Genomic DNA, 26285 nt, shown 5'->3' with positions numbered 1-26285 from the left:
CAGACAGACAGACAGACAGACAGACAGACAGACAGACAGATAGATAGATAGATAGATAGATAGATAGATAGATAGATAGATAGATAGATAAAGACATAGAGGGATAGATAGATAGATAGATAGATAGATAGATAGATAGATAGATAGATAGATAGATAGATAGATAGATAGATAGATAGATAGATGAAGTTAGTTTGGCAAAGAAATCCTGAAGGAGATATCCCAATAGAAGATAAACTTCTTGAGAGCAAGTATTGATTTTCATTTTGGTTTTATATCCTCAACACCCAGAACACTGAGGGATAGGCGGTGATGTGTCAATAATCATCTTTACAAAAATAGTATGCATTACTCACTTTTAAATTTCATCTACATTATTGACATTTTTCCATCACTTTCTTAAGTCCACAAATAAATTAAACCATAAACCAAGTCAAGATTTATAGGATTTACTGCTTTCTAAGGTGTAAATGCTCACACTGTAAATATAACAATCAGCTCCCCCTGAGTCAGTTCCCAACATACCACTGGGAAGGGAGTCATGAAGAGAAGCTGGTTTTAACCTGTGAATTTTTCAGTATCAGAAATTCCTGACACTTCATCATTTATGACTTAGAGGTTGAGAAAGTATCCTGGGGCAACAAGACATTAGTTGATTTACCAATAGTCACACAGCTGGAATGGGTCAGTGGTAGGATTTGAACCCAGGTCTTTATGGTTCCACAGTTGGCCCCCTATTAACTATGCCACGTTGTTTCTTACTTTGTACATAGTAGGTACTTATAAACTTTTATTGAACCATGTTGTAATGTAAAGATCTTCCCCACCCATTAATGGACCTCAGTTTAGGGGAGGCTTGTTTTGTAGGAAGGCTTGTACCTTTTGTAATTGGTAATGAGGCACTGTGTCGTGAGAGTCACGATGCCCTGAAAGTGATGGCTCTGAAAAGTGTATATACACTCTGAGGTGAGGTTTTTCTTTGGGGGCTTACTCTTTGGAAGAAGGTTCATGCGCCAGATGAGACTCTGGGCAGCCTCTAAGGAGCCCTCTGGCTTTGAAAACCCCAGTGTCGGTGCTTCTCTCTCTGGTAACTATGTACGTATGGTCAGATGATTGGATCTGTCTGCTGATCTCTGATGTATGTATTGCTTATGGTCAGACAGTTAGAAGCCCTGTCTGTTGGTCCTTAATTCTCTGCTTGTATTTTCTCTGTTGGGGAATGTAATTAAAGAAGATTGACGACCCCCCTTTAAAGTGGCGCTCCTTTCAGAGAAGCAGGTCTAGCAACCTGTGCCAGCAGGTTGTGCTAGATGTGTGTCAAGGTGCTTGCTGCTACAAACATATACCCTCCCCATCAAATAACTGGTATTGATTTTGTATAAAATGTGTGTTTATGCATGTATGTGTATCTATGTACATGTTATATCTGCTGATAGAATGTAGTAAGCTCCTTGAGGGCATTTACTGTTGCATTGCTATCTTTTAATTCCTGAGACATAGCACAGTGTCTTACATTTAGTAGACTATTCACACATGTACGTTGAATTTTATTCAATTTACTCTTCAAAGTTACAGTACAATATTAACTGCAGACCTTATACCTCCTTCTGCTCCCTCCCCCTTTTCTTCCTCCTGTTCTCCTGGGAAATGGTTCCATCAATAAATAAGCATTTATGAAGCACCTACTATGTGTCAGGCAGTATGCCAGGTGATGAAGACACAAAGGTAAGAATAGAACTGCCTATTCTATATTTTCATGAAGTCTCTTTCCTTTTTTTTTCCCCTTCCCTTTGTGTCAGGTGTCTGACAGGTGTGACTACGTCTTTGTCAATGGGAAGGAAATGAAGGGCAAATTGAATGTGGTGGTGAAGTTCACCTACCAGCACCTGAGCAGCCCCCTGGAGATGACTGTGTGGGTGCCCCGGCTCCCACTCCAGATTGAAGTGTCTGACACAGAACTCAATCAGATCAAGGGCTGGAGAGTCCCGATTGTCTCCAATAAGAGGTAAGTTTTCTCAGACTGCCCCCCCCCACACACACACACAAGTGTACACACACACACACACACACACACACACACACACACACACACACATCTCTTACGGTACAGGGGAGAGAGTGGACTCAGAGTCTCTATATTCAAATCTTGACCATTTACCTCTCCTTATGGACAGGAAGCATTGGAAAGGTTTAAAGTTAAGAAGACCTGGTTTGAATCCTTTCTCAGGTACTTAACTAGCTGTGTGGCCATGGGGCAACTGATGAGACAACCTCTCTGAACCTCAGTCCAATCTTCAAAATGGGAATAATAACACCTATGGTGTCTTCTATATCACTGGTTTACTTGGAGATTTTATTGCCATAGTTTTAAAGAGCTTTGTAAACTTTGAAGCACCATCTGAATATCAGTGATTGTGATCACTTAGGTCACCTTGGGTCAGTCACTTAACATCTCCTTGTTTCAGCTTCTTCATCTATAAAATAAAGGGCCTGGACTAGATGGCAACATAGGTCCCTTTCAACTCTAAATCTATATATTCACACATGGCACTCAATCTCCCACCTCCATTTCTTTGCACGGGCTTTCCCTCATGACTGGAATGCATTCTCTCCTCACCTCAGCCCCTTAGAATTCCTCATTTTCTTCATACCTCACTTCAAGGGTGGCCTTCCACAAGAGGCCATTTCTCACTTTTCTTAGTGCCCCCAATTACCCTGTATTTATTACGTATATATTTTACTTATACATATACATGTATAGGCTCACTATGGACATGAACCATTTCATTTTTCTTTTTGAACCTCCATCACCTAAAATAGTACATAACACAGAGCAGATGCTTAATCAATCTTTGTTCATTGAATAGTCAGTTGATTACTTGATCCTGTGATCCTAAGAGCTGAGCAATTTCTCCCATACTCATTGAATCAGAAACTCTGAATACAGTCATCTGGTCTTAATATAATTGCATGAAAAAACAGAAAAACCATCACCTATCCACGCTAGTTAGGTGACCTTGAGGGTGCCCGATAAGAGAGGGGTGGAATGTAATGAGCACCACCATCTTAACCATCAAAAACTTTCCACTATCGCAACTAATGGAAAAGGATACTTTAGTCTGGTCAGCATAAAGAGAGTTGTGTAAATCCACTCTCTGCCTTTGAGGAATTTGAAAACAGACACTCTAGGAAAATAGAAACAAAAGAACTTTAGAGATTGTCTAGTCCAACTTTCTCATTTCATAGAGAAGGAAACATCTTCCAAGGCCAAGAGAGGAAATGACTTGCCCCAGATCACACAGATAGTAAGTATTAGAATCAACCCATATCTTTAGATTCTAAATTCAGTGTCCTTTCTATTGTACCTAGTTCCCTAGTGTGAACTAGTCCAGAAAGGACAGAGACAGACACTGATAACAGAACATTAACTTTATCTTGACAACATAAAACATAGAGACTTCTCGATGGCACAGCGAACAGAACCCCATGCCTGGAATCAGAAAGACATGAGTTCAAATCCAGCCTCAGACAATTAGTAACTGTGTGACTTGGGGCAAGGTCACTTAAATCTCTGTTTGCCTCAGTCTCCTTGTCTGTAAAATAGGTATAATAATAGTACCTTCTTCCCACAGTGGTTGAGGATCAAATGAGGTAATCATTGTAAAGTAATTAGTATAACCTGGCATGTAGCAAGTGCTATATAAATGTTTGCTATTCTTTATCATCATTATTATTATCATTCTCTGACATTTATAGCCTTAGTGAGCTTCCTGGAGCATTGAGAGTTCGTCCAAGGTCATAAAGTCAGTATGTGTTAAAGGTAAGCCTTGAATCCAGGTCTTTCAGGCACCGCCCAGTAAACAAAACTCAAGTGCTCGGTAGGATGAAGATTTGATTTGTAGTCAAGGAGAAATTGGACCAGTCAATGATTCTTAATCTAGGCACCATGATGTATCACCCTGCCAGGGGTCTATGGACTTGAATGGGGAAAAATTATATTTTTATTTTTCAACTGAAATTTTAAGATTAAGATAAAAAAATAGTCTGAGGATTCCATAAGTTTCACCAGTCTGCCAAAGAGGTCCATGACACCAAAAAGGTTAAGAACTGCTAGGCTAGATAGTATAGCATCTACATCTATATGGAATTTTTAGATTTTTGAAGGCCCTTTTGACTTTCATCTCACTTGATTCTCACAACTACTCCATGAGGTCAGTGCTGTTGTTAATCCCATCTTAGAGATGTGGAAACTGAGATTCAAAGAGGTTTTCTAACTTACCTAAGGTCACATAGTACCTAAGGACTAGAGAAAAGATTTGAAATCAAATCTCACTGACTTGAAAGACAGCACTCTAACAATCTTCTTTTCTTGTTGGCCTCTGAGGTCCCTTCCATTCTGCAATCTATTAATCAGTCCAGCAATTAGCATTATTTATTAAGTACCTACTATGTGTCAGGCACTATGCTAGGTCTTGGGGATACAAGTACAAAGAATAAAACAATCCCTAAACCCAGTGAGTTTTCATTCTAACCCATCAATGAGTGAGAAAGATGTCTACCCCAAGCATGTGAAGACTTCTCCCAGTGGAATGGGTGGATGAAGACAATTTGTTCCAATGGCCATGAAGGTGGCTGAAATAGGTGCTATGGAGCACTTAGAGCTTGGTCAAACATTAAAGATGCCAAGGGCATCCACTGTCATCCCTGATCATCACTAGTCATCTTGACTTTTGTCTTACCACTGGACTTCCACAATTCTGGAAGAGAGTGAGGCTGATGATTTTGTGCAGCTCTGCCTCACTTAAGTCTAATTCACATGGGAGTTAAGACATCACCCCATGATATCTTTGAAACAAAGACAAAATGAGCAAATGCGAATATACACAAAGTAATTAAAAACTAGGTAGTTTGGGAGGGAGGGTACCAGCAAAAGAAGGAATCGGAAAAGACTTCAATCAAAAAGGGTTGCTTAAGCTGAGATGAATTCTGTAAGATAGAGAGATAAGGAGGAAGTCATCAAATAATGATGAAGAATATGGTTTTTTTGGGTAAGCACACTTTAGCAAAGGAAGAAGCATGAATTCTCAGTAAGAGAATAAGGTAACAAATTCCTTTTCCTTGAGGTAGTCCTACTAACCTCAGAAAGAATGGGGTTTCTGGCATTGATTAGAAAGTGGAGATGGAGGAAAGGTGTTGCCACTAATGAAAAGGGTAAAAAGTGCTGTATCTATACAAAAGTCTGTGTCAATAAGGGCAGAGTTATTGTGTGGGAAGCAGTCCTATGGTCCAGCCCAGATGTTGTAACAGCTGCATAGTCCATATAGTTAACACAGTTTGTGGGACTGAGTAGCCACTGTGGTGGAATGTGAGCATCTATACTGAGGGCTTGGGGAGGAAGGTATCCTCAAATCTAGTAAAAGAAGCAGAAACTCTAAAGAGGAACCAAGCAGAGGAATTGATCCATATGCTACAGTGGACAGAGTTAGCTTCATCATGTTTTTGATCCTCTACAGGAAATGGGGAAAGAAGATGCAGACACTAACCCAATAGCACATGGGTTTGCTTGGCTTCTTGGGTGGGGGCCCCTGGTGCTGAGTGAAGCCTACTAACCTCCCAGTTCTAGCATCCTAAGAATCTAGTGCACCAAAGACTTCCTCAGGGCATGGGCACCAACCTGTCTATTTGGCAGGGATGTGAGGATTGGTATGAGGAAGTAGGAGACGTAAGTCAAGCAATTCGGTATGGCATTGCGCATGGGTCTGCTTCTGCTACTGACTACCTGTGTGACCCTGGCAAGTGATTTAATCTCTCTGTACCTCAACTGCCTCTTTTGTCAAAATAAAGAAGTTGGATTCAATGACCTCTAAAGTCCCCAACAGTTCTAAATCTATGATTCTATAGCTTGACCTGAAGTCAGAAAGACTGAGTTTGAATCCTGTTTCATGTACTTATTAATTGTGTGCCCCTGGGTAAGTTACTTAGCCTCTGAATCACAGTAAAATGGGTAAAATAATTGCACATCTTTTAGAGGGCTGTTTACGAGCAGCAAATGAGAGTGTATAGTTAGATATAGATATATGTAGATAGATATGTGTATGTATGTGTATGTCTATGTGTATATGTGTGTATGTATATGTATGCGTATGTGTGCAGATGTAGATGTATACATGTGTAATTTGTAGAGTGCTTTGTAAATATCTGCAATTCACTAGTATTATTATTTACTCATCTTGAAATAATAATGACTTCTATGTAGGTAACAAAGTATGTTATTATTTTTAAATTTTATATATGTGTATTTACATTATATATAATACATATATACACATACATATATGCATATGTGCATATATAATACATTATATATAATTACAGTGTATGTATAGCATATATACACATTATAGTTAATACATTATACATATACCCATATAGAGAGTATTGACTTCTCTTTGTACATATTGTGTCTTCCTAGTAGTATGTAGGCCCTCTGAGGACAAGGGATTGTTTCACTTTTGTCTCTGTATCACTAGGGCTCAGAATGGGGCCCCCTGACTGAATAAATTCTCCTTCATTGATTGACTATAATGTGATCATTACACTCACACAGAACTCCTTATCCCATTCTTTGAGATCTTAAGTTGCCTAAGACCACTGATGTCAAACACAAATAGAGATGGATTCCTGTGAGCCATAGTTTGACCTAGAAACCACAAATTCACATTATGTATTTTGTATTTTTATTTATTTTGTTAATTTCTCAATTACGTTTTCATCTGAGTCTTGTTGGGTTTGTGGCAGTAGGTTACGAATCTGAACATCTGCCTTAGATTAGAATGCCTAGTGTCTTCTTGCTCGTTATTCTAAAGCGATCATACCTATGATGCTTAAGGTACTCTAGAGATAGAATGAAAAATGTTCCACTTTTCCTCAAGAACGACAGATTCTGTAGATGTAAAGGAAGGTAATGGCTCCTGTTCTTGTCCCCTCTACCTCTGCCAGGCCAGTCCGGGACAGTGATGATGAGGAAGAAGATGAGAGGCGGGGTAAAGGCTGCACTCTCCAATACCAACATGCCATGGTGCGTGTCCTTACCCAGTTTGTGGCTGAGGTCTCCGACTCTGGGGGGCAGCTGGCCCACCTGCTGGGCTCTGACTGGCAAGTGGACATCACGGATTTGGTGAACAATTTCATGCAGGTGGAAGAGCCACGCATCGCCAAGCTCCAAGGAGGGCAGGTTCTGATTGGGCAGGAGCTCGGAATGACCACCATTCAGGTAAGGAAGCCCAGAGAGCTGACAGGATCCTGGCTGTCTTTGCCTCAGCCCTACCCCTTCAAAGGAGTTTGCCCAATGGTGAGAATTTGGCTCTAAGGGAGGGATGGGGATGTAGTATCTAGGTCCAAGAAGGAGACCATTTCTTCTCATCCCTTGTCATCCTCTCCTTACTATCGCTTCATTGCAACAATCATTCATCAAGCCAGAGCTGTGTGCAGGGCGCCATGCCAAGTGCTAGGGAGAGGTCCAAGTTAGTTTAGAGAGGGTGACAGCCCTCACAGATCTTTCAATTTTAAAGGAGGATAAAGCAAATATATAAATAATTCAACTTCCCAGAATTAGTTGATAGCTTCCATGATGCAAATTGCAATCTAGCAATGCCTACCTATTGTGAGCAACTCTCGTCTATGTTCTCTGATAAATGTTCATGAGACCCATACGATGTTCCCAGACCTCTTTCAATCTCTTGATATTGCATGGATACCAAAGGAGAATACTAGTTATACCTCTCAAGTCTTTTAATTTTCATCATGTATTTCTTAGATGATGGACCACTAGGTGGTGCCATGATGCATAGAATGCTGGGTCTAGAGTCAGAAAGACTCATCTTCCTCAGTTCAGCTCTGGTCTCAGACATTTAGTAGCTGTGAGATCTTGAACAAGGCATACAACCCTGTGTGCCTCAGTTTCCCCATCTGTAAAATGAGCTAGATAAGGAAATAGCAAACCTCTCCAATATCTCAGCCAAGAAAATCCCAAATTGGGGTCACAAAGAGTTTGACATGATTGAAAACAATTGAACAATTCTTAGATGACATCCTGGCCAGTTCCTTGTTTATAATGTGTTACATGCTGCTCCTGTCCACCATGAATCTCTCCTTTGTCCTTTGAGTTGTTCTCACTTTCATTTCTTCAGAGTGTAGCATGCTTCAATTTGTAGCAAAGAGAACAGCAAAAGAAGAATATCAGTGTTAAAAATGTTGCGAGAGAGTAAGAGAGAGACAGAGAGAGAGAGACAAAGAGAGAGACAGAGACAGAAAGAGAAAGAGACAGAAAGAGAGAGACAGAGAGAGAGAGAGAGAGAGAGAGAGAGAGACAGAGAGACAGAGAGACAGAGAGACAGAGAGAGAGAGAGACAGAGAGAGAGAAGGAAGGAGAGGGATGGCCTGAAAGTCAAGGAGACCTGAGTTCAAGTCTTTGATGTGCTTTGCCTGGGTGACCCTAATCAAGTCATTTAACATCTCTGTGCTCTAAGAAACTTCCTTACTATAAGTCACAAAAAATTATCTACATTAGCATAGGGAGTTTCCTTGCTGTACCTTATACCAACGAAATTTTACATCTAATACAAAAGTCCTGAAGAAGAAGAAGAAGAAGAAGGAGATGATGATGATGATGATGATGTGATAAACAAGTACAGAGGGTGGAGGAAGATAATGTATTTCTAAAAGCTCTTTAGACTATTTGACAATTCAATGTCTGTTGCTTGAGTCAGAACAAGTCTTACATAATTTGTAACTGGGAGAGATCAACCAATTTGACAGTCAGCAGGAATTAATGACTTGCCTACTTTGTGTCAGGTACTGCACTAAATGTTGAAAAGACAGACAAAAAAACGAAATGGTTGCTACCTTCAATGGGCATACATTCTATCAGGAAAACAGCACATAACTATTTGAGATTTTAGGAAATCCCCTGTAAGGGAAGAGGGGCTATGACTCCCAACCAGTAACTCTCATTCCTGGGTGTTTTACTATCACAATATTTCACAGAATCATGGATCATCACCTTAGGAAAGAACAATATCTCTGTCTCATCCAAACTGTATTAAAAACCGTAGTACACTCTGATCTTGTCCTAAAGACTTCCAAAATTTTTCACCTCCTGAGACAACGGTTTGGGGACAGTTCTAATTTATAAGCGAGTTGACCCTTAAATGGAGCCTAAATCTGACTCTTGACAATCTCTGCCCATTGCATCTGATCCTTACTCTTCATCAGTCTTCTACATGACAGTCCATGTTTCCCATTAATTATTCTGGGCTATACATTCTGTTTTCCTTAACCAATCCTCATATGATATGAACTCAACCCTTTCAACTTTCTTGCCTATTCCCCTCTTAACATTCTCAGAGTGTTAAGTGTTAATCAACATCTTTCTTAAAATGTAAAGCCCAAAATTGAATATGTCATTATTCACTTAAGTTATTATTCCTAATTTAATTCCCATCTTAATTATATCTTCTAACTACCAAATCTCATTTCTGATGATAAAACATATCTATATTACTTGCATCAATTTATCTCATGGAATTAAGCACTTCTTCCAATGGGACAGATCCATTCTTTCTCATCCTTTACAATTTCTGCCCATGTTTTCCCCTAATTTCTTTACCCAAGGGTGTCCACTGAACTCCTTGGGGAGTTTCCACAAGATCACTTGAAAAGTTCTAGATACCAGTGAAGTATGCAGAGATACATACAATCATCCTTTACTCTGGCTACATGGCTACCTCCTCCTCCCACTTCCTTTTCCAATCATATCTGGTGGCAATAGGTATAGTAGAAAGAGTTCTGAACTTAGAGTCATAGGACCTAAGTTTAAATTCTGATCCTACTACTAAGCAACTTGGGCAGTTCACAAATCCTACGAGCCTGTTTTCTCATCTGTAAAATCAGTTGATGATCTCTGAGCTCCCTTCTAGTTCTAGAAACATTGTCTTCTCTGACATCTGTGTGTTCATCCTTTGTTGCCAAAGAAGACCATGCCATCAGAGAAACAATGACATGACTTGCACTTGACTTTGCTTTGAGAGAGGGAGGGCTGTGCAGGTCACCAACCTCACTTTTTCTCCAGAGCCTTCTGAATCCAGTGACCAGATATTCATCAGGATGACTGGAGATGACCCAGGATGAGGCAATTGGGGTGAAGTAACTTGCCCAAGGTCACACAGCTAGTGAGTGCCAAGTGTCTGAGATGAGATTTGAACTTAGGTCCTCCTGACTCCTGCAATGGTGCTCTATCGCCTGCACCACCTAGCTGCCCCAGAAGAGGAAGTCATTGAATCATAACCATTTGGGAGTTGGAAAGGACTTGAACAGCCAGCTGGTCAATCCACAAGCAAAGCAGGGGTCTTCCCCTTTTCTTGTGATGTACCCCCTTGACCTCCCCACCCTTCTCGAAATGGACCTAAGTGCAAATATTACACAGGATTTTGTGGCATAATCTCTGACATAATTCTTCGTTAGTAGTAGTGGTCACCCTATTCACTGCTACTATTGTACTTTGTGTGATTCATGATTTTCATTTATCAGATTCTGTAGTATTTCATGACCTCACAGCCTCACTGAAAAAGTACTGATGTTAAAAAGATGTTCCCTTCCCATCTTTTCTAATACAAGTTTCAGAAATTAATTAATTGATTAAAGTTTTTTAGAGTATTCAGAGGTTTTCTCACATTCCTAAATATATCTACTTTTCCAGTGAAGGATACTGAGTCTGTTTATAACCTGTGCCAATTTTCTAGGTTAGAACAATGGTCCCTCTAATCTCACATCAAAACATAAAGCCATCCTTGGGTTGCTGTTAGAGAGTACTGCTAGTCTTCTGATCCTGGGGCCATCAAGTGTTTCTTTTTCCTTATCACTTCCTTGTCCCCTCATGGCATAACTTTTCTCATCTGCTATTGCCTTAGAACACACAGTTCATCTCTCCCTGTCAAAGTCAGACATGGGAATTGATGAAGGTGGCTGGATGGGGCTATTCAACTTGGGTGTCAAGGCTTAAGGAATTTGGGGTCTTGAGGTGCAATTCAACATGTGTACTCATAAATCTCTCTGGCAGCTCTGAAAGGGGAATTCAGAGAAAGACAGATATCCATGAGGTCAAGCTTTTAGCAGCAATTCAATTATAATACATTCAATCCAGAAAAGTAAGTTTCCAAAGAGTACTGTTTAACCACAAGCCCATCCCACTTATCTACTCAGGCTATGGAAAAGAAAAAAAATCCTACCCAAACAGCAATCCCCCCCCCCACCTCCCTGGGAGTCCTTATGTCAATACCTGCTCCATGTAGTCCATTATCTTGTGGTTATTGTGACATGACATCAAGGAGATGATGACATGACTTGTTATTGACTTTGATTTGAGTGAGGAAAAGATCGTGCAAAGTCACCAGCCTCACTTTCTCCTCCAGAGTCATCTAGGTCCAGCGGCCAGATATTGATCAGAATAACTGGAGACAGCCCAGGATTCTTTGCTAAAGACCTACTGGGATAGACATAAAATTCATTGTACAAATAATACAAAAAAAAATTGTACATTGTACAAAAAAAAAGTTATACAACATCGCTGACATTGGGGAGAAGGAATACCATATCTAGATGGTACAATAAATAGAGTGCTACACTTAGAGTCAGTAAAATCTGAGTTCAGATCTTGCCTCAGACACTTACTAGCTGTGGTGTGAGCCTGGGCAAGTCATTTCAACTCAGAGCCTCAGTTTCCTCATCTGTAAAATGAAGATAATAACATCACCAAATTTCCAGGGCTCTTGTGAGGATCAAATGAGAGATATATAAAGTGCTTCACAACCTTAAAACACTATTATTATTTTTATTTTAAATATTTTATTATCAAAGTATTATTAGTTACTAATGTAGGTTGTTAATTAATAATTGGTATTTGATTCACATTGATTATAGAATTTTTTCATTCTTATCATTACAGGTACCTTAAAGGCAGAGAGCAGGTCTTAATCTAGCACTGAATAATATTTCCAAATAAAAGAGCATATCTAGCTGTTATTCAAAGTAATAAATACTGATTAACAGCTGCCATTGTGGTAAAGTGGGAAGAAGACTGGATTTGGCATCAGAAATCCAAATTCGAATCCTGACACTGCTACTTAGGATCATAGGGTCACAGATTAAGCCCTAAAATGGGCCTTAGGGGCAATCTAGTCCAACTTCTTTTTTTTATAGATGAGGAACTGAGACCCAGAAAAGTTTAGTGACCTATCCAAGATCACACAGCAAGGATCAAATGAAATAGTAGATGATGAGTTGAATAGAGCTCTAGTCCTTGAGTCAGGAAGCCTTTAGTTTAAATCCTACCTCAGATTTGCAAGCTTTGTGACCCTGAACAAATTTAAGGAATTTGGGTTCTCGAGGTGCAATTCAACACGTGTACTCATTTACCTTCATTTAGCCTCAGTTTCCTCACATGCAAAATGGGAACAATAAAAAACAGCTATATCACAGAATGGTTGTGAGGATTAAATGAGATAATATATGCACAGTGCTTTGCAGATCTTAAAACATAAATGCTAGCTATTACTATTATTAAATAAGTAAAGTGCTTTGCATTCTCTCTATATATGTATATAATATACATAAAATATATGATATATAATATATAAATACATGTGGCTATATAAATGCTAGTTATTGTTAAATAAGTGCTTTGCATCTCTCTACATGTGTATATAATATACATTAAAATATATGATATATAACATAATATATATATATAATATATAATAATATAATATATAACATAGCTACATAAATCTTTGATATCATTATTATTAATTTCATTATTAATAAGTGGCAAAATTCTAATACTCCTTCTAAATCTAACCTGTGACTTAAACACGTCCCTCATAACTTCCCTGGGAAATAGGTAATGCAAGTATTTTTATCCCCATTTTGCAGATAAGGAAACTGAGGCTTAGAGGGGTAAAGTCACTTTCCTGTAGTCATAGAGCTAATTAGTGACAGCCAAGAACTCAGTCTCCTGAAACCCAATCCCTCTCTCTGCTCCATTCCTAGTGAGGAATGAAAATGTTTCCCTTTTATAATGCAAGATCAAATGGAAGGTTGATTGGCATTAATACTGGTTCATGTTTTGTTTTTTTGTTTTTGTTTTTGTCATAAAGTGTTGCTTCTGCAGGGATTGTGTCACAGACAGGAATAAATATTTTAAAAAATAATCCTAATGCTGATTCTTCTGTTCAGATCCTGTCCCCGCTGTCTGACGCCATCCTGGCTGAGAAAACAGTGACTGTGTTGGACGAGAAGGTGACAATCACTGACCTTGGGGTCCAGCTGGTGACCGGGCTCTCCCTCTCCTTGCAGCTCAGCCCAGGAAGCAACCGAGCAATCTTTGCCACCTCCATAGCTCAGGAGCTACTGCAGACACCTAAGCAGGTACTAGGGCTCCTGGCCATTCTAGAGGGCAACAACTCCAAGATCCAGTCTGATTATACCCTCCTTAGTCCCTGGGCACCACAGGTGTTCAAGAGGGGCTGCCAGAAAGATTGTAGAAGGCAATGACATATAGAGGAGGCCACTGTCTCCCTTTTCCAGGCAATCCTCCAAGTAGCGTTCTTAACTCGCATATTTGACCAAGTCACTCCCCCACTGAATGCATTTTCTGGAGTCCAGGTTATTGTTAGTTCCCAGTCATTTTCATGCCACCGTACCACCAACACCCTTTCACACTCCCCTTTGAGCCTTATACTTTTATATTGGAATGTAAGTTTATTAAGGGCAAGGATTGTCTTCCTCCTTTTTATTAGGATTGTCAATGTTTAGCAGACTTCCTGACACATAGTAAGTACTTAAATGCTTTTTCATTCAGCCATTGATTCATTCACTTGTTTTTTCAGCAACTCCTTACTGAATCTAAGACAGAATATCAAGTCATCCTGCATTATGGAGCACTCTGCATCAGAGTTGCCCTCAAGGGACCCACAATCTAATGGGGAAAGCAGCATGCAAACAACTACATACATTTTGTGTGCACATACTGTAAAAGCAAGTACCCTAGCATTCCCAGGTTCTTTCATCTGCTTTTCTAAAAGGAAAGGCAACTTTTGAGGGGTCAACAATCACTTAAATCAAGCACATGTATCATTCACTTAGCTTGGGAGGGGGAAGTCAGAACCCTGAAATTCAGAGAAAACACAAAGAAATAATTATCAGCAGACAGGGCTTCCAACTGTCTAACTGTAAGCGATACATATATCACAGATCAACAGACAGATCCAACTGTCTGACCATACATACATACATAGGTACCAGAGACAGAAACATCAACATCTGGGTTTTCAAAACCCAGGGGTCACCTTAGAGGCTGCCCAGAGTCTCATCTGACCAAACAAAAACTTCCAATGAGTAAGACCCAAAGTAAACCCTCACCTCAGATTATTTATACACTTTTCAGAGCCAGGGGGCATCACAACCCTTGAGAACCAATGTGTCATTAGAAACTAAGAAAAGATGTGGGCCTCCCCTAATCAAGCTTTCCTTGGTAGGCAGGCCCATTAATGGGTGGGGAAGATCTTTAACTCTCTGATTAGCATTACACATGCATGTGCTCACAGAGACACATAGATATTACATATCCATATTATTTACACTTTTATGTAAATATATACATATTTAAATTTTATGTAAATGTGTGCATATTTTATATAAACATGCATATTTACATTTTGTGTAAATATGTGCATATTTACATTAAATATATCCTAAACATATAAATATATACACATGCAGAGGGAGGTGCTAATTGATGTTTAACAACAAAATTTGAAAAAAATGTGCCTGATAATTTAAATATTAAATTAAAATTCAACGAACATTTTCTCAAATCTAGACAATCAACAAAACAATAAATTAAGCCTTTATTTATACCACTTGACAATTTCTGGGGTATAAATGCTCTCACTGAAAATGTGATGATGGTTAGCCAGTTCAAGCTGGCACCAGTGAAATTATATACGTGTGTGTGAAAAATATAGATATAGGTAGATATAGAAATGTGTGTGTGCTAGTATATGCATATACATGTGTGTGTGTACGTGTGTGTGTGTGTTTTTATATTATATTAAAAACATGTAACATATGTTGTGGTGACTTGATATATGTTATATTAAAAACATAACATATATCAGGTCACCATGGTCATACATATTCATATCCACATATGCATATTGTGGTCATCCTGGGCCATCTCCAGTCATCTTGATGAATACCTGGTCACTGGACTCAGATGGCTCAGGAGGAGAAAGTGAGGTTGGTGACCTTGCACAGCCCTCCCTCATCCAAAACAAAGTCCAGTGCAAGTCATGTCATCGTTTCTCTCATGTCATGGTCCTCTTCAAAAACAAAGGACAAACACAATTGTAATAGGTATATATGTCTTTAAGTGTAATATATAATATATACTCATATGTGTATAAATAAATTGGGGGTAATCCTAGAAAGTCTTCTTGCATAAACTCCTTAAGAGCCTTCTGCAATCTGACTGTAGTCTCACTTTCCTTAAGACTTCACATTATGTCCCTTGGCACCCTCTGTTCTAGTCAGACTTGTTTACTAACTCTTCCCCCTCTTCAATAAACTATCTCCTGCACAGAAGTGCCTAGGCAAGGGTTACCCCCATCACTTGAAATGTACTCCCACCTTACCCGCACCTCTTAGAATGCTTAGCTTCCTTCAGTCTTCATCTCAGGAGCCTCCTCCATGAAATCTTCCCTCCTACACCATTTTTTTCCCTGGCTTCCCCAGTTGTTGATGATCTTTTCCTCATGAAATTGCTCTGCATGTATTCATCTAGCCTAGTTCCACCCCCAACTTTCTCTGTAGAATGTAAGTTTCTTGAGGGTAAGGATCTGTTCCACTGTTTTTGTTATTTTGGTAACCCAAGTTTCTAGCCCAGTGCCTTGCATACAATCAGCACTTGGTTGTCAGCACGGGATACTCCAAGGTTTGCAAAATATTTTTCATACATTATTTCATTTGAGCCTCACTAGGACTCTGTAAGGTTGGAGATATTACTGTTCCCATTTTACAAAGGAGGAAACTGAGGCTGAGAGTGGTTAATAGACTAATCAAGAGTCACATAGTTCACAAGCGTTAGAGGCAGGATTTGAACCCAAGACATCACGAGTATTGTTGAATGGGATGGACCACTCACCATTCCTGTTTAAGATGCTGTGATTCCCAATGCCAGGTATCCCATCTGTCTTCCCTTAGGCTCTAGCTGGTTTAAGCTTTCTGCTACTGTTTCTTCAGGGAGTAGGAAACTGGCACCTGAAGAGTATGAACCTCCTACTCATTTTGCTGTGCCCACTCAGTGCTCCCAGACCAGGTGTTTGGTAATCTTCCTTTGCTCTGGGTAAGTTTATTGGCTTTTCAGGCAGTGGCTGCCATCCAAAAAACACTTGAGTGTCAATGATCCCTGTAACTGAGGAGAATTCTTGCTGAGTGCCAGCCATAGCCCCTCCAAGAGATCCAAGCTGTAGATCCCAAGTGAGAAATAGTGAGTGTGGCTATGGTTAATGGGTGATAAAGATCAGCTACCTACTTGTTGTCTGGGAAGAGTTCAGAAATTGATGTGCCTTGGCTAGAAACCAGGTCAGTACACTAATCCATTCCTGACATAAAGAACTAAACATGCTACCTTGAAATCACTTCCAGAGTTGTTTTAGATGGCATTTAGGCACAGCATGCAATTTGGCTCTGACATTTCAGTTGCACAAAAAGCAAAAATGCATTTGAATTCCTTTTCTGATTTCTTGGAGAGCTCCAACTGTGGTGGTGTGACAGGGGCTCTGCCCACCAGGAACGCCCATGTCAGAGAGCACTGAGGGTAGTTTTAGCCCTTTAGCAATATAGAAAGAACTAAGTTACTTATTGTAGAATCATAGGTGTAGGACTAGAAAGGAACTTAGAGCTCACGTAGTCCAATTCCTCTCATTTTACAGCTGAGGAAACTGAGACCTAGAGAAGTAAAATATCTAATCTTCTCTACTTCTTGGCTTCCTGACATCCTTCAAATCCGAGCTAAAACTTATCTTCTTTAGAAACATTTCCCAGTTCTCGTTAATGCTTACACCTTCCCTCTGAGGTTGGCTCTAATTTATCCCACAAATATCTTGTTTGTGCATGGCTGTTTGCATGTTATCTCCCCTTTAAAGTGTGAACTTGAGATTAGGGATTATTTTTATTTTTAACATTTCTTTGCATCCCTTCTGCTTAGTTGAGTGTCTGACACATAGTAGGCACTTAATAAAAGCTTTATTTGACTCTCTAGAGTCCAGCAGCAGGGAACCTGTGGCCTTGAGGACACATGTCACCCTCTAGGTCCTCAAATACAGTCCTTTGACTGAATCCAAACTTCACAGAACATTTGTGGGACTTGAGAGCCTAGAGAGCCACAGGGCGCTTCAAGGGTGCACGTTCCCCACCCCTGCCCTAGACAGTTATTGATTGGACTGTAGCTACTGTTCAGCTGTTTCTCAGTTGTGTCCAACTCTTCATCACCCTATCTGGGGTTTTCTTGGCAGAGATACTGGAGTGCTTTGCCATTTCCTTCTCCAGTTCATTTTACAGATAAAGAAACTGAGGCAAACAAGGTTAAATAACTTGCCCAGGGTCACACAACTAGGTCAGATTTGAACTCAAGTCTTCCTGACCCAGGTCCAGTGCTCTATCCACCATGCCACCTAGCTGCCTATTAATTGTATGTTCAACTTCCCCAAGGCTCATGTAGTGCCTACCATACAAGATTGTTGGGAGGATCAAAGTAGATAATGTGTAATGCTTTGCAAGTCTTCTAGCACTGTAGAAATGCAGCTATTATTACATTCAAAGACGAGCACATGATCAATCTCAGCCAGAAGGGTGTCCTAGTTAAAACTATAGAACCACTGGAAATTGAAGGTTATTATCTGCTCTGGCTAAGCCTGCCTGAGTGAACAACTGATTCACCAAAGGCATTGAAAAGGCTGATATTCCAAAAGGGATCAGGGAAACAAGTGAAAGCAGCCCTCACTCTCTGGCCTGGCATTGCCCTTAAAATGCCAAGTCTGCAGACAAGATAAAAGATAGCTCTGAGTGTGGCTCATTTGATTGCTAGTCTCCATGAAAAGAGCATAAACCACGGGCTTGTACAGAATGTACTTTTGCGAGAACAGAGTAGTCAAGACCCAATAAAGCCAGGAAACATGGCACCATGAGGGCATCGTCTCTCAGATTGTATCCTCTGATGTTTGTTATGAGTAATAAATGGAACCTTTGTATTAAAGCAGCTTCTAAAATAATGTAGTAAATATTGTGTTTTTCTTTTCACTTAAACACATAACACTTGTAAATAACCCCAGTAACCAGTAATGCCTTTTGACATGTGATTTATTATCCTGAAACGTAGAAGCCATACAGCCTGGGAACACATCTTTCTTTTAACACCTCTAGGAAAAACAAATCTTATTACCAAGTGTTTAAAACTGGCCATGTGTTTTATGTCTTCATAGAAATTTATATTCTCTCTTAGCCAGGATAGGTCTTGCCTTTTATTTCCACTGAGTAGGAAAGTTGGCCCTTTGTATTTCTATTGTCTTGTGGCATGAGGGCCATCACAGAGAAAGAATCACAGTGTCACAGAATCTCAGAGTTGGAAGAGACACCAGAGATCCTCTAGTCCAATGGGTACGTGGCATTCCCTCTTCTGCCTCCATGACTTTGTTCAATTTCACCCCCTCACTCCCCAAACATTCACACCTGCCTTTCTGGAAATGAAATTCATTTCTTCCTCAATTCTACCTCTTATCATTTCTCACTCCCTTCTAAATAGAGTTCAAATGTCACATCTTTATGTGATGCCTTTCCAGATCCCTCAGTGATTAGCAATATTTCTCCCTTGAAATGACTGTTATTTTGTATATACTTCATATTTACCCACTTGGGTACTTATTATATTCCCCACTCTCGATGGACTGGAGACTTCTTGAGGAAAGGGACTTTTTTTCTTTGAATCTTCAGTTTTTACCAAAGCGTCTTCATGATAATAATCAACACTTAATAAATGTTTGCTGAATTAGATCAGATTGCGTTGGATTGGGTTTGGTTGGGATGGTTTGGGTTGGATTGAATTGGATTGGATGAGGTTGGAATGGTTTGAAGTGGAATGGGTTGGGGTAGATTAGTATCCTGTTCATAGCATCTTCAAGGATTGATCCTCCAGAGTTTGAAAACTTCCTGTGAGATATTATTCACTCTAGGTAGCCAGACCCACAATTTCATCACTCTAATAGGGAGAAAATTTCTCCTGCATCAAATTTAAAATTACCTCTCCCCATCTTCTACTCATTACTCCTAGCTTTGTCCTCTGGAGGTAGATTCTTGAGACCTGAGCCTCAGTAAGGCTTTTTTTGTTTTGTTAATTTGTGATTTGTACATGTGCTTTATTAACAGGAAGCTGCCATAAGCTGCTGGATCCAGTTCAGTGATGGTTCAGTCATGCCCTTGGATATTTATGATGTAAAGGACTTTTCTCTGATGGTGACATCCCTTGATGAGAAGGTGGTCTCCATCCACCAAGACCCTATGTTCAAATGGCCTGTTATTACTGCTGAAATGGAGGAAGGGCAGGGTGCCCTGGTGAAGGTGGAAATGGTGATCAGTGAGTCATGCCAGAAGTCTAAGAGGAAGAGTGTGCTGGCTGTTGGGACAGGAAATATCAAAGTTAAGTTTGGCCAGAATGATGCCAACCCCAATACCAGTGACAGCAGATATGGGGGAAGGGGTCACCTGGAAACGCATGCCAGTGACAGGAGGTCTAAAACAACCTGGCAAGAAAGAATGAGGCCAGATGGGCAGTTTTTCAGCAATTTCTCCATGGACCGAATGGAAGGCAGGGGAGCCACAACAGATAGGTCCATCTTCTGGAGGAGGAATAAACAAGAAAATCTTTTAGATGATAACAGCCATCTACAAACCATCCCCATGGACTTCACCAGCTTCCCTGCCCAAGGTGATCTCCCAAGGAGCAATGGAGAGACGGAGGAGAATGATCTAGACCAGACTCCCAGGGGCTTAAGTGACTTAGAGATTGGGATGTATGCTCTCTTGGGTGTCTTCTGCCTTGCTATTTTGGTCTTCTTAATTAATTGTGTGACCTTTGCATTGAAATACAGGCATAAGCAGGTTCCTTTTGAGGAGCAAGAGGGCATGAGTCATTCACACGATTGGGTGGGGTTAAGTAACCGGACAGAACTTTTGGAGAATCAACTGAATTTTCCCTCCCCACAGGACGAGCAGATTACTGCTATTGACCGAGGGGTAGATTTCGAGGAGAGTAAGTATCTCCTCAGTACAAACTCCCAAAAGAGTCTTAATGGTCAAGTTTTCAAGTCTTCAGAATCTCCATTTGCTGAGGGGAAAGACCAGAAAAGTGAACCCACAGCTTCCCCTACCTCTAAGCGAAAAAGGGTGAAATTTACCACATTCACCACCATTTCCTCAGATGAGGGATGCCCTACATTTAACTCCATCCTGATGAGCAGTGTGGATGATATAAAATGGGTTTGCCAAGATATGGACCTAGGAGAATGTAAAGAACTGACAAACTACATGGAAAGGTTACATGAAAAGGTGTAATGGGACATAGGTGAACATTCATTTTTCTGCTCACCTTCTGCCTTTAATTTGGGGTAGTGGGGCACAAGGAAATCTCAGAAGAAAGTAAATTGACAGGAAAAGAGAGAGCAACATCATCCACTGAGGACCAGAAAACCATCTGAAGTCAGCTGGATGGAGTCCAAAACTTAGAATCAAGATAGGAATTCCCATTCCAAAAATCTTATTCAAAGTTAGGTTTATTTGATGTCTGCCAAGCTTGGCAGGATTTTCACAACAGGAAACAAAATAAGATTTGATTCAATGAACTTTTCCAGGAAAGAACAATTTCTCTTTCTCTTTTTCTCTCTATCAATCTCTCTCTTTTTTTTAAAATAAATGTAGCAATTTGGATATTTCAAAATCCACAGACTGTGGAGAAAAGAAAAAAAAAAAACAAGACTTAGGGTGAGTTTGTTTTCGTTTTTGTTTTTTCTTTAATGGATCAATGAAAGGAAGCACACCAGCTAAAATAAAAGCAAAATCTCTAGCCATGAACATTATTGATAATGGACAAAGATTGGTTTCACACTACACACTGAGAAGTGACTGTTGTGACTTCATAACCCCCAGAGAACTGGGAGGAGGGGAATCTCCTTGGCAACCGAAAAGGCAGGCAATTATTGCCCCATAGAGATAGGAGGAAAGCGTGCCGAAAAGATGTAACCATATGTGTAATAAGATAATGAGAAATAAACTCCATGGGGTGCTTTGGAGTAGTCTTTAGTTTTTCAAGTAAAGGAAAGTTACACTGGCATCAATTTACCAGACACAGAATTCCAATTAAGTTCAAAGAACTAGTTTCTTTTTAGCAAGCTCACTCCATCCATCTCTAACATTTCAATGTACACCTCATCCACAATCCACAAAGTTAAGTCACTGGTCACAGGGGACTTTACAGCCCTCAGCAAAGGTTTTCTGGCTTGCAGAGGTAGAATAAAGATGGGATGAGGGTGGCAAGAGTAGCTGGCATCCACAGAGCTAGCATTCTCCCTACAATGGACCTCTCAGTTGCTATTGCTAAGAATTCTGGTCTTCTGCATAACATAACCATCCCAGTTGCTTGCCAACCCCAGGGCTGGGCTAGACCGTCGAGGGAGCTGCACTCAATAGGAATACCCTTCTTCTTCCCACCTTACTATCCAGATGGATTTTCCTTGAGTAAGAGAATTCCTAGTTACATCTCCACTAAGTTGGGAAATCATCCTTGACTTTCCTGTATATGCCCCTCCCCATCCCCAAGCTCTGTTATCATTTCACAGGACTCATTCTACCATGCCATCTGGGATCACTTGGCACTTGCTTCCCATATGGTTATTTTAATAAAGTAGCTGATTGGGTTTAGAGAGGAAGGATAAGTATTATTCATGCTGAACTCAAAAGAGCCTTTCATTTAACTTTTAAGAAAAGATCACTGGGCTATTCCATCATCCATCTCTAAGTCTGCTTTCTGGTGTCTCACATCTGAAGACTTGCCCCCAATAGACACCGAGATGGGAAAGCTAGGTCTCAGAGAATGACTGTGCAGGTGGGGAGGAGCAGACCTAGCACTTAATAAAAACCATTTGTCTACCAAGAAAGTCATTGTACTTCTTTAGTTTAATCCAATTAGAATGTGAGTTCCCAGAGGAAGGGAACTCTTCTCTTCCCCCTCTCCACTCCACCCTGTTTCTTTGTACCCCCAGGGTTTAGCACAATACCAGGCACATAGTGAACACTTAATACATGTTTGTTGACAACTCATTAAGCTAAACTCTCTCCTAGGCAGCAGAAAGACAAAATCCAAAGCAAACCTTTAGTCTTTGTCCTCAGAAGCTTATAACCTACTTGGAGGGATATAGTATGTCCATCAGGAAGGGTTATTATAGCAAGTCACTCCAAGAGGGGATGATCATTGCCGACTTAGTGAAAAGGTGGAGATAAGGAGATAGAATTGAATCAAGAAATGGACCAACTCCTGACCCAGTGAGTTGAAGGAAATTAGGGATCCTAAGGAGTGGAGGTGAAGGTGATTCAGAAAGTTTGTCCCTAAACTGGGACTTCAATATCCACATATCACCTGCTTCCAATCCTAAAACTGCCTAATTTGGTACTGGGGTTTTTTAAACCCAGCGCACATCTTTCATGATTTTTTTTTTTTTTTTTTGGTTCATTTACATCCTTATGTCTCTTTCACTCCTTATCACTGCCCCATTCAGCTCACTGCTGCTCCCCCTCCCCATCACTTCCCTAGTTAGAATCCACTATACTTAGAATATACTGTAGATTGTAAGAATGTAATATATATTTATAAACATACTAACTGTAAATAAAATTTGCATTCAGTGGCTTCAGTTTTTCCCTCCTTTCTGCACATTGTCCCCCGGAAAGGCTTGGCAGTCAGTTTTCAGCAAGTCATCCAAGGCTCTGGCTTTCAGTAAATGAAAATGCAGATTTAAGGATCCCTGCACAATCTAATTACAAACATTTACATCATGTAGCACTGCTCTTCATGTGGAGAGGATGTTGACACCCGATGACAAAGTGAACAGTGCAAGGCTCTCATTCTGAACTGGAAAGTATTTGCAAATAAATCACATGTGTACATCCCTACTAAAAGCCTGCTGAGTGTGCCTGAGAGGACAGTAAGTGGTAGGCAGGGTGAAACAGGTGCTGAAGCCCCTCAGTGAGGGATCTGCCTGCCTAGAAGACGGGGCTCTTCAGTATAAATTGGCACATTTGAACTTCTCAAAGGAACAAAGTACACACACCCAGACATGTCCCTTCTGGGGCATTTAGTGGGAAAGTACAATTTGAGAAGAGAACTCTTGGCCCATATTGTGGGTGGAGTGGAAATAATAGAGGTGGCTAGGTGGTGCAGTGGATAGAGCACTGGGCCTGGAGTCTGAAAGATCTGAGTTGAAATTTGGTCTCAGACATTTACTAAATGTATAACCCTGGCCCTGGTCACTTAATCCTGTTCACCTCAGTTTCCTCATCTGTAAAATGACATGGAGAAGGAGACTGAAACTCACTTCAGTATCTTTGCCAAGAAAACCCCAAATTGGGTCACTGGGAGTTAGAACAAAAACAAATGTGGAAATTATGCCAGATCTGTAGTCAGAGGACCCATGTCTGAAGCTCAGCTCTATTTCTTTCTCTGCGCAACCCAGAAAAAATTTTAAAAAATAATCTAATATATTTATGGAAAATGCTCTGGAATAATAAAATAATAATGATAACTGACATTTACATATCACCCTAAGGCCTGCAAAGCACTTTAATTATATCATGTCATTTGATCCTCACAATAGCCCTGGGGGGAAAGTGCTATTATTATCCCCATTTCACAGTTCAGGAAACTGAGGCTGAGAAAAAGTTCAGTGACTTTGCCAAGGTAACATGACTGATAAATATATGAGACCAGATTTGAACTTGGGTCTTCCTGATTCCAAATCCAGCACTTTATCCCTTATTCCAGACCTTTTTTTAGTCATTAGATGCGACTCTATTGGTGTGGAGAGTGCCTCTTGAACAAAGCCCCTCCATCAATGCAGATGAGGACTTGCTCTGCAACTTAAAATATGAGATATGATAAAACACAGACTAGTCACCTATTTGCATATGGACTTATAATTAGGCAAGTGACTTTGCCTCTCTGTGCCTCAGTTTCCCCTTCTGAAAAATGAAAAGGTTTGAGTTGATGGCTTCCGAGTTTCCTTCCAGTTCATATGTTACTGTGTTGAATATAAAAATATGTGTCATTTTTAATAAAGAAACGTACTCCCTCCTCCAAAAAAATACAACATAAAGACATGGTTTGGGAGAAGACCAGCAGGGTTTGGAAATAGAGGTCCTAGGTTTGAATTCATTAACCATATGACCTTTGATATGTCACTTTGGACTTCAGTTTCCTCATTTGTCAAATGAGAGGTTGAACTAGATGACCTCTAAGGTCTTTCTACAGTTCAGTTAACTGAGGCAAGCAGAGGTTAAATGTCATGTAGTCCAACCCCCCTCATTTGACAGATGAGAGAAACTGAGGTTTAGATAGATGAAGTGACAGCCAAGGTTGCATAGGGAAAAGAGTGTCAAATCAGGATTTGAACTCAGGTGCTCTGATTCCAATTCCTTATTCTTTCCTCTGAACTTCATTTTTATTCCTGATCTCTGTCCTGTATTTACTTACATTCAATCATTCTGAAGCCGTTTATCAACTTTCGCTTGTGTGAAGGATTGTGTGCTTCTGGCCCATTGTGAGAAAAGGCTGCTCTTTGAATAGGAATATTTTTACATCCATTTTTACTTTCAAAAACTCAAATTTCTTAGGTCAAGATTGGAACGTGACTGAATATCAGGTCAGGTGAATAAATCTGAAGATTGTAGTGAACTGTGAGCTTAAAAGGGGTCAGCACTATGATAGGCTTTGTAAAGGTATGTGTATAGGTACATAGATAGATAGATAGATAGATAGATAGATAGATAGATAGATAGATAGATGATAGATAGATAGATAGATAGATAGATAGATAGATAGATAGATAGATAGGTATAGATAGATGATAGATGATAGATGGATGGATGGATGGATGGATGGATGGATGGATGGATGGATGGATGGAAACATAGATATAGATAGATAGATAGATAGATAGATAGATAGATAGATAGATAGATGATAGATAGATAGATAGAGATAGAGATATAGGTATAAGGAAGGTTAATATTCTCTTAATTTGCATTGAGAAGCTTCTAGTCCAGGACAAAGAAAATGATTAATGAGCAGAAAGAGGTAAAATTAAGCTTGACAGTCAGAACATCTTTCTTAACAATCTGAGTCATTCAAAAGTGATATAAACTGCCTGAGGAGGTATTCAGCTTCCCCTCTCTGGAGGTGTGCTGATTAACGTTGGATGACAACTTTTGAAGTGAGAAGTAGAGAAGAGCCTTACTTGAATTTGATGAGGTGGCCTTTGAGACACTTTCCAACTCAAAGTCTAGAATTCGATGATCCTTAAGGTCATTTCCAGCTCTAAATCCTATGAAAACAAAATCCTAATAAATTCAAGGCTGGATATGTATATCTAGAGTCAAAGCAGTTGCCAATTTGCATAAAAAAGCTAATGCATAGTGACAATAACTGATTCACTTTTTTCAGGTCACTAGGAGACTGAAAAGACTGGGCTTCCTTCCTTTTTTTTCTTTCTTCCTTCCTCTCGCTCCCTTTCTCTTCCTTTTTCTTTCTCCCTTCTTTCCTCCCTCTCTTCCTTCCCTTCCTCTATTTTTCTTCCCTTCTTCCTTCCTTCTTTTCTTTCTCTCTCCCTTCTTTATCTTTCTCTTCCTTTCTCTCCCTGTCTCTTTTTTCTTTCTCCCTCTTCCTCCCTCCCTTCCTTCCTTCTCCCTCTTTTCTTTCTTTTTTCATTTCTTCCTTCCTTTTTTTCTTTCCTTCTTTCTTTCTTCCTATCTTTCTTTCTTGCGCTCTCTCTCTCTCTCTCTCTCTCTCTCTCTCTCTCTCTCTCTCCTCCTTTTTCCCTAAAACTTGTAAAAAGCCCAGAATCCCACGTACT

General features: G+C 40.0%; 1 protein-coding gene across 1 annotated transcript; it reads left to right on the top strand.

Annotated features, from left to right (window-relative positions):
• The first annotated feature begins 1802 nt into the window (after positions 1–1802).
• Positions 1803–22966, top strand: LOC140499386 (transmembrane protein 132D-like). The gene is made up of 4 exons (XM_072600723.1): positions 1803–2005; positions 7000–7273; positions 13291–13482; positions 19537–22966. The coding sequence occupies exons 1-4, from the start codon at positions 1842–1844 to the stop codon at positions 20719–20721; spliced, it is 1815 nt and encodes a 604-aa protein (XP_072456824.1). The 5' UTR covers positions 1803–1841; the 3' UTR covers positions 20722–22966.
• Positions 22967–26285: the final 3319 nt, after the last annotated feature.

The sequence above is a fragment of the Notamacropus eugenii genome, chromosome 4 (assembly GCF_028372415.1).
Source record: "Notamacropus eugenii isolate mMacEug1 chromosome 4, mMacEug1.pri_v2, whole genome shotgun sequence".
In the NCBI taxonomy this organism is placed as follows: Eukaryota; Metazoa; Chordata; class Mammalia; order Diprotodontia; family Macropodidae; genus Notamacropus; species Notamacropus eugenii.
Note: the sequence above shows the minus strand (reverse complement) of the source record. Positions and strands in the feature narration are given on the sequence as shown.

Coding starts and splice junctions, on each gene's coding strand:
- LOC140499386 (XM_072600723.1), top strand. CDS start 1,842: ATGAAGGGCAAATTGAATGTGGTGGTGAAGTTCACCTACCAGCACCTG. Junction 7,274..13,290: donor TCGGAATGACCACCATTCAG/GTAAGGAAGCCC, acceptor TCTTCTGTTCAG/ATCCTGTCCCCGCTGTCTGA. Junction 13,483..19,536: donor TACTGCAGACACCTAAGCAG/GTACTAGGGCTC, acceptor CTTTATTAACAG/GAAGCTGCCATAAGCTGCTG.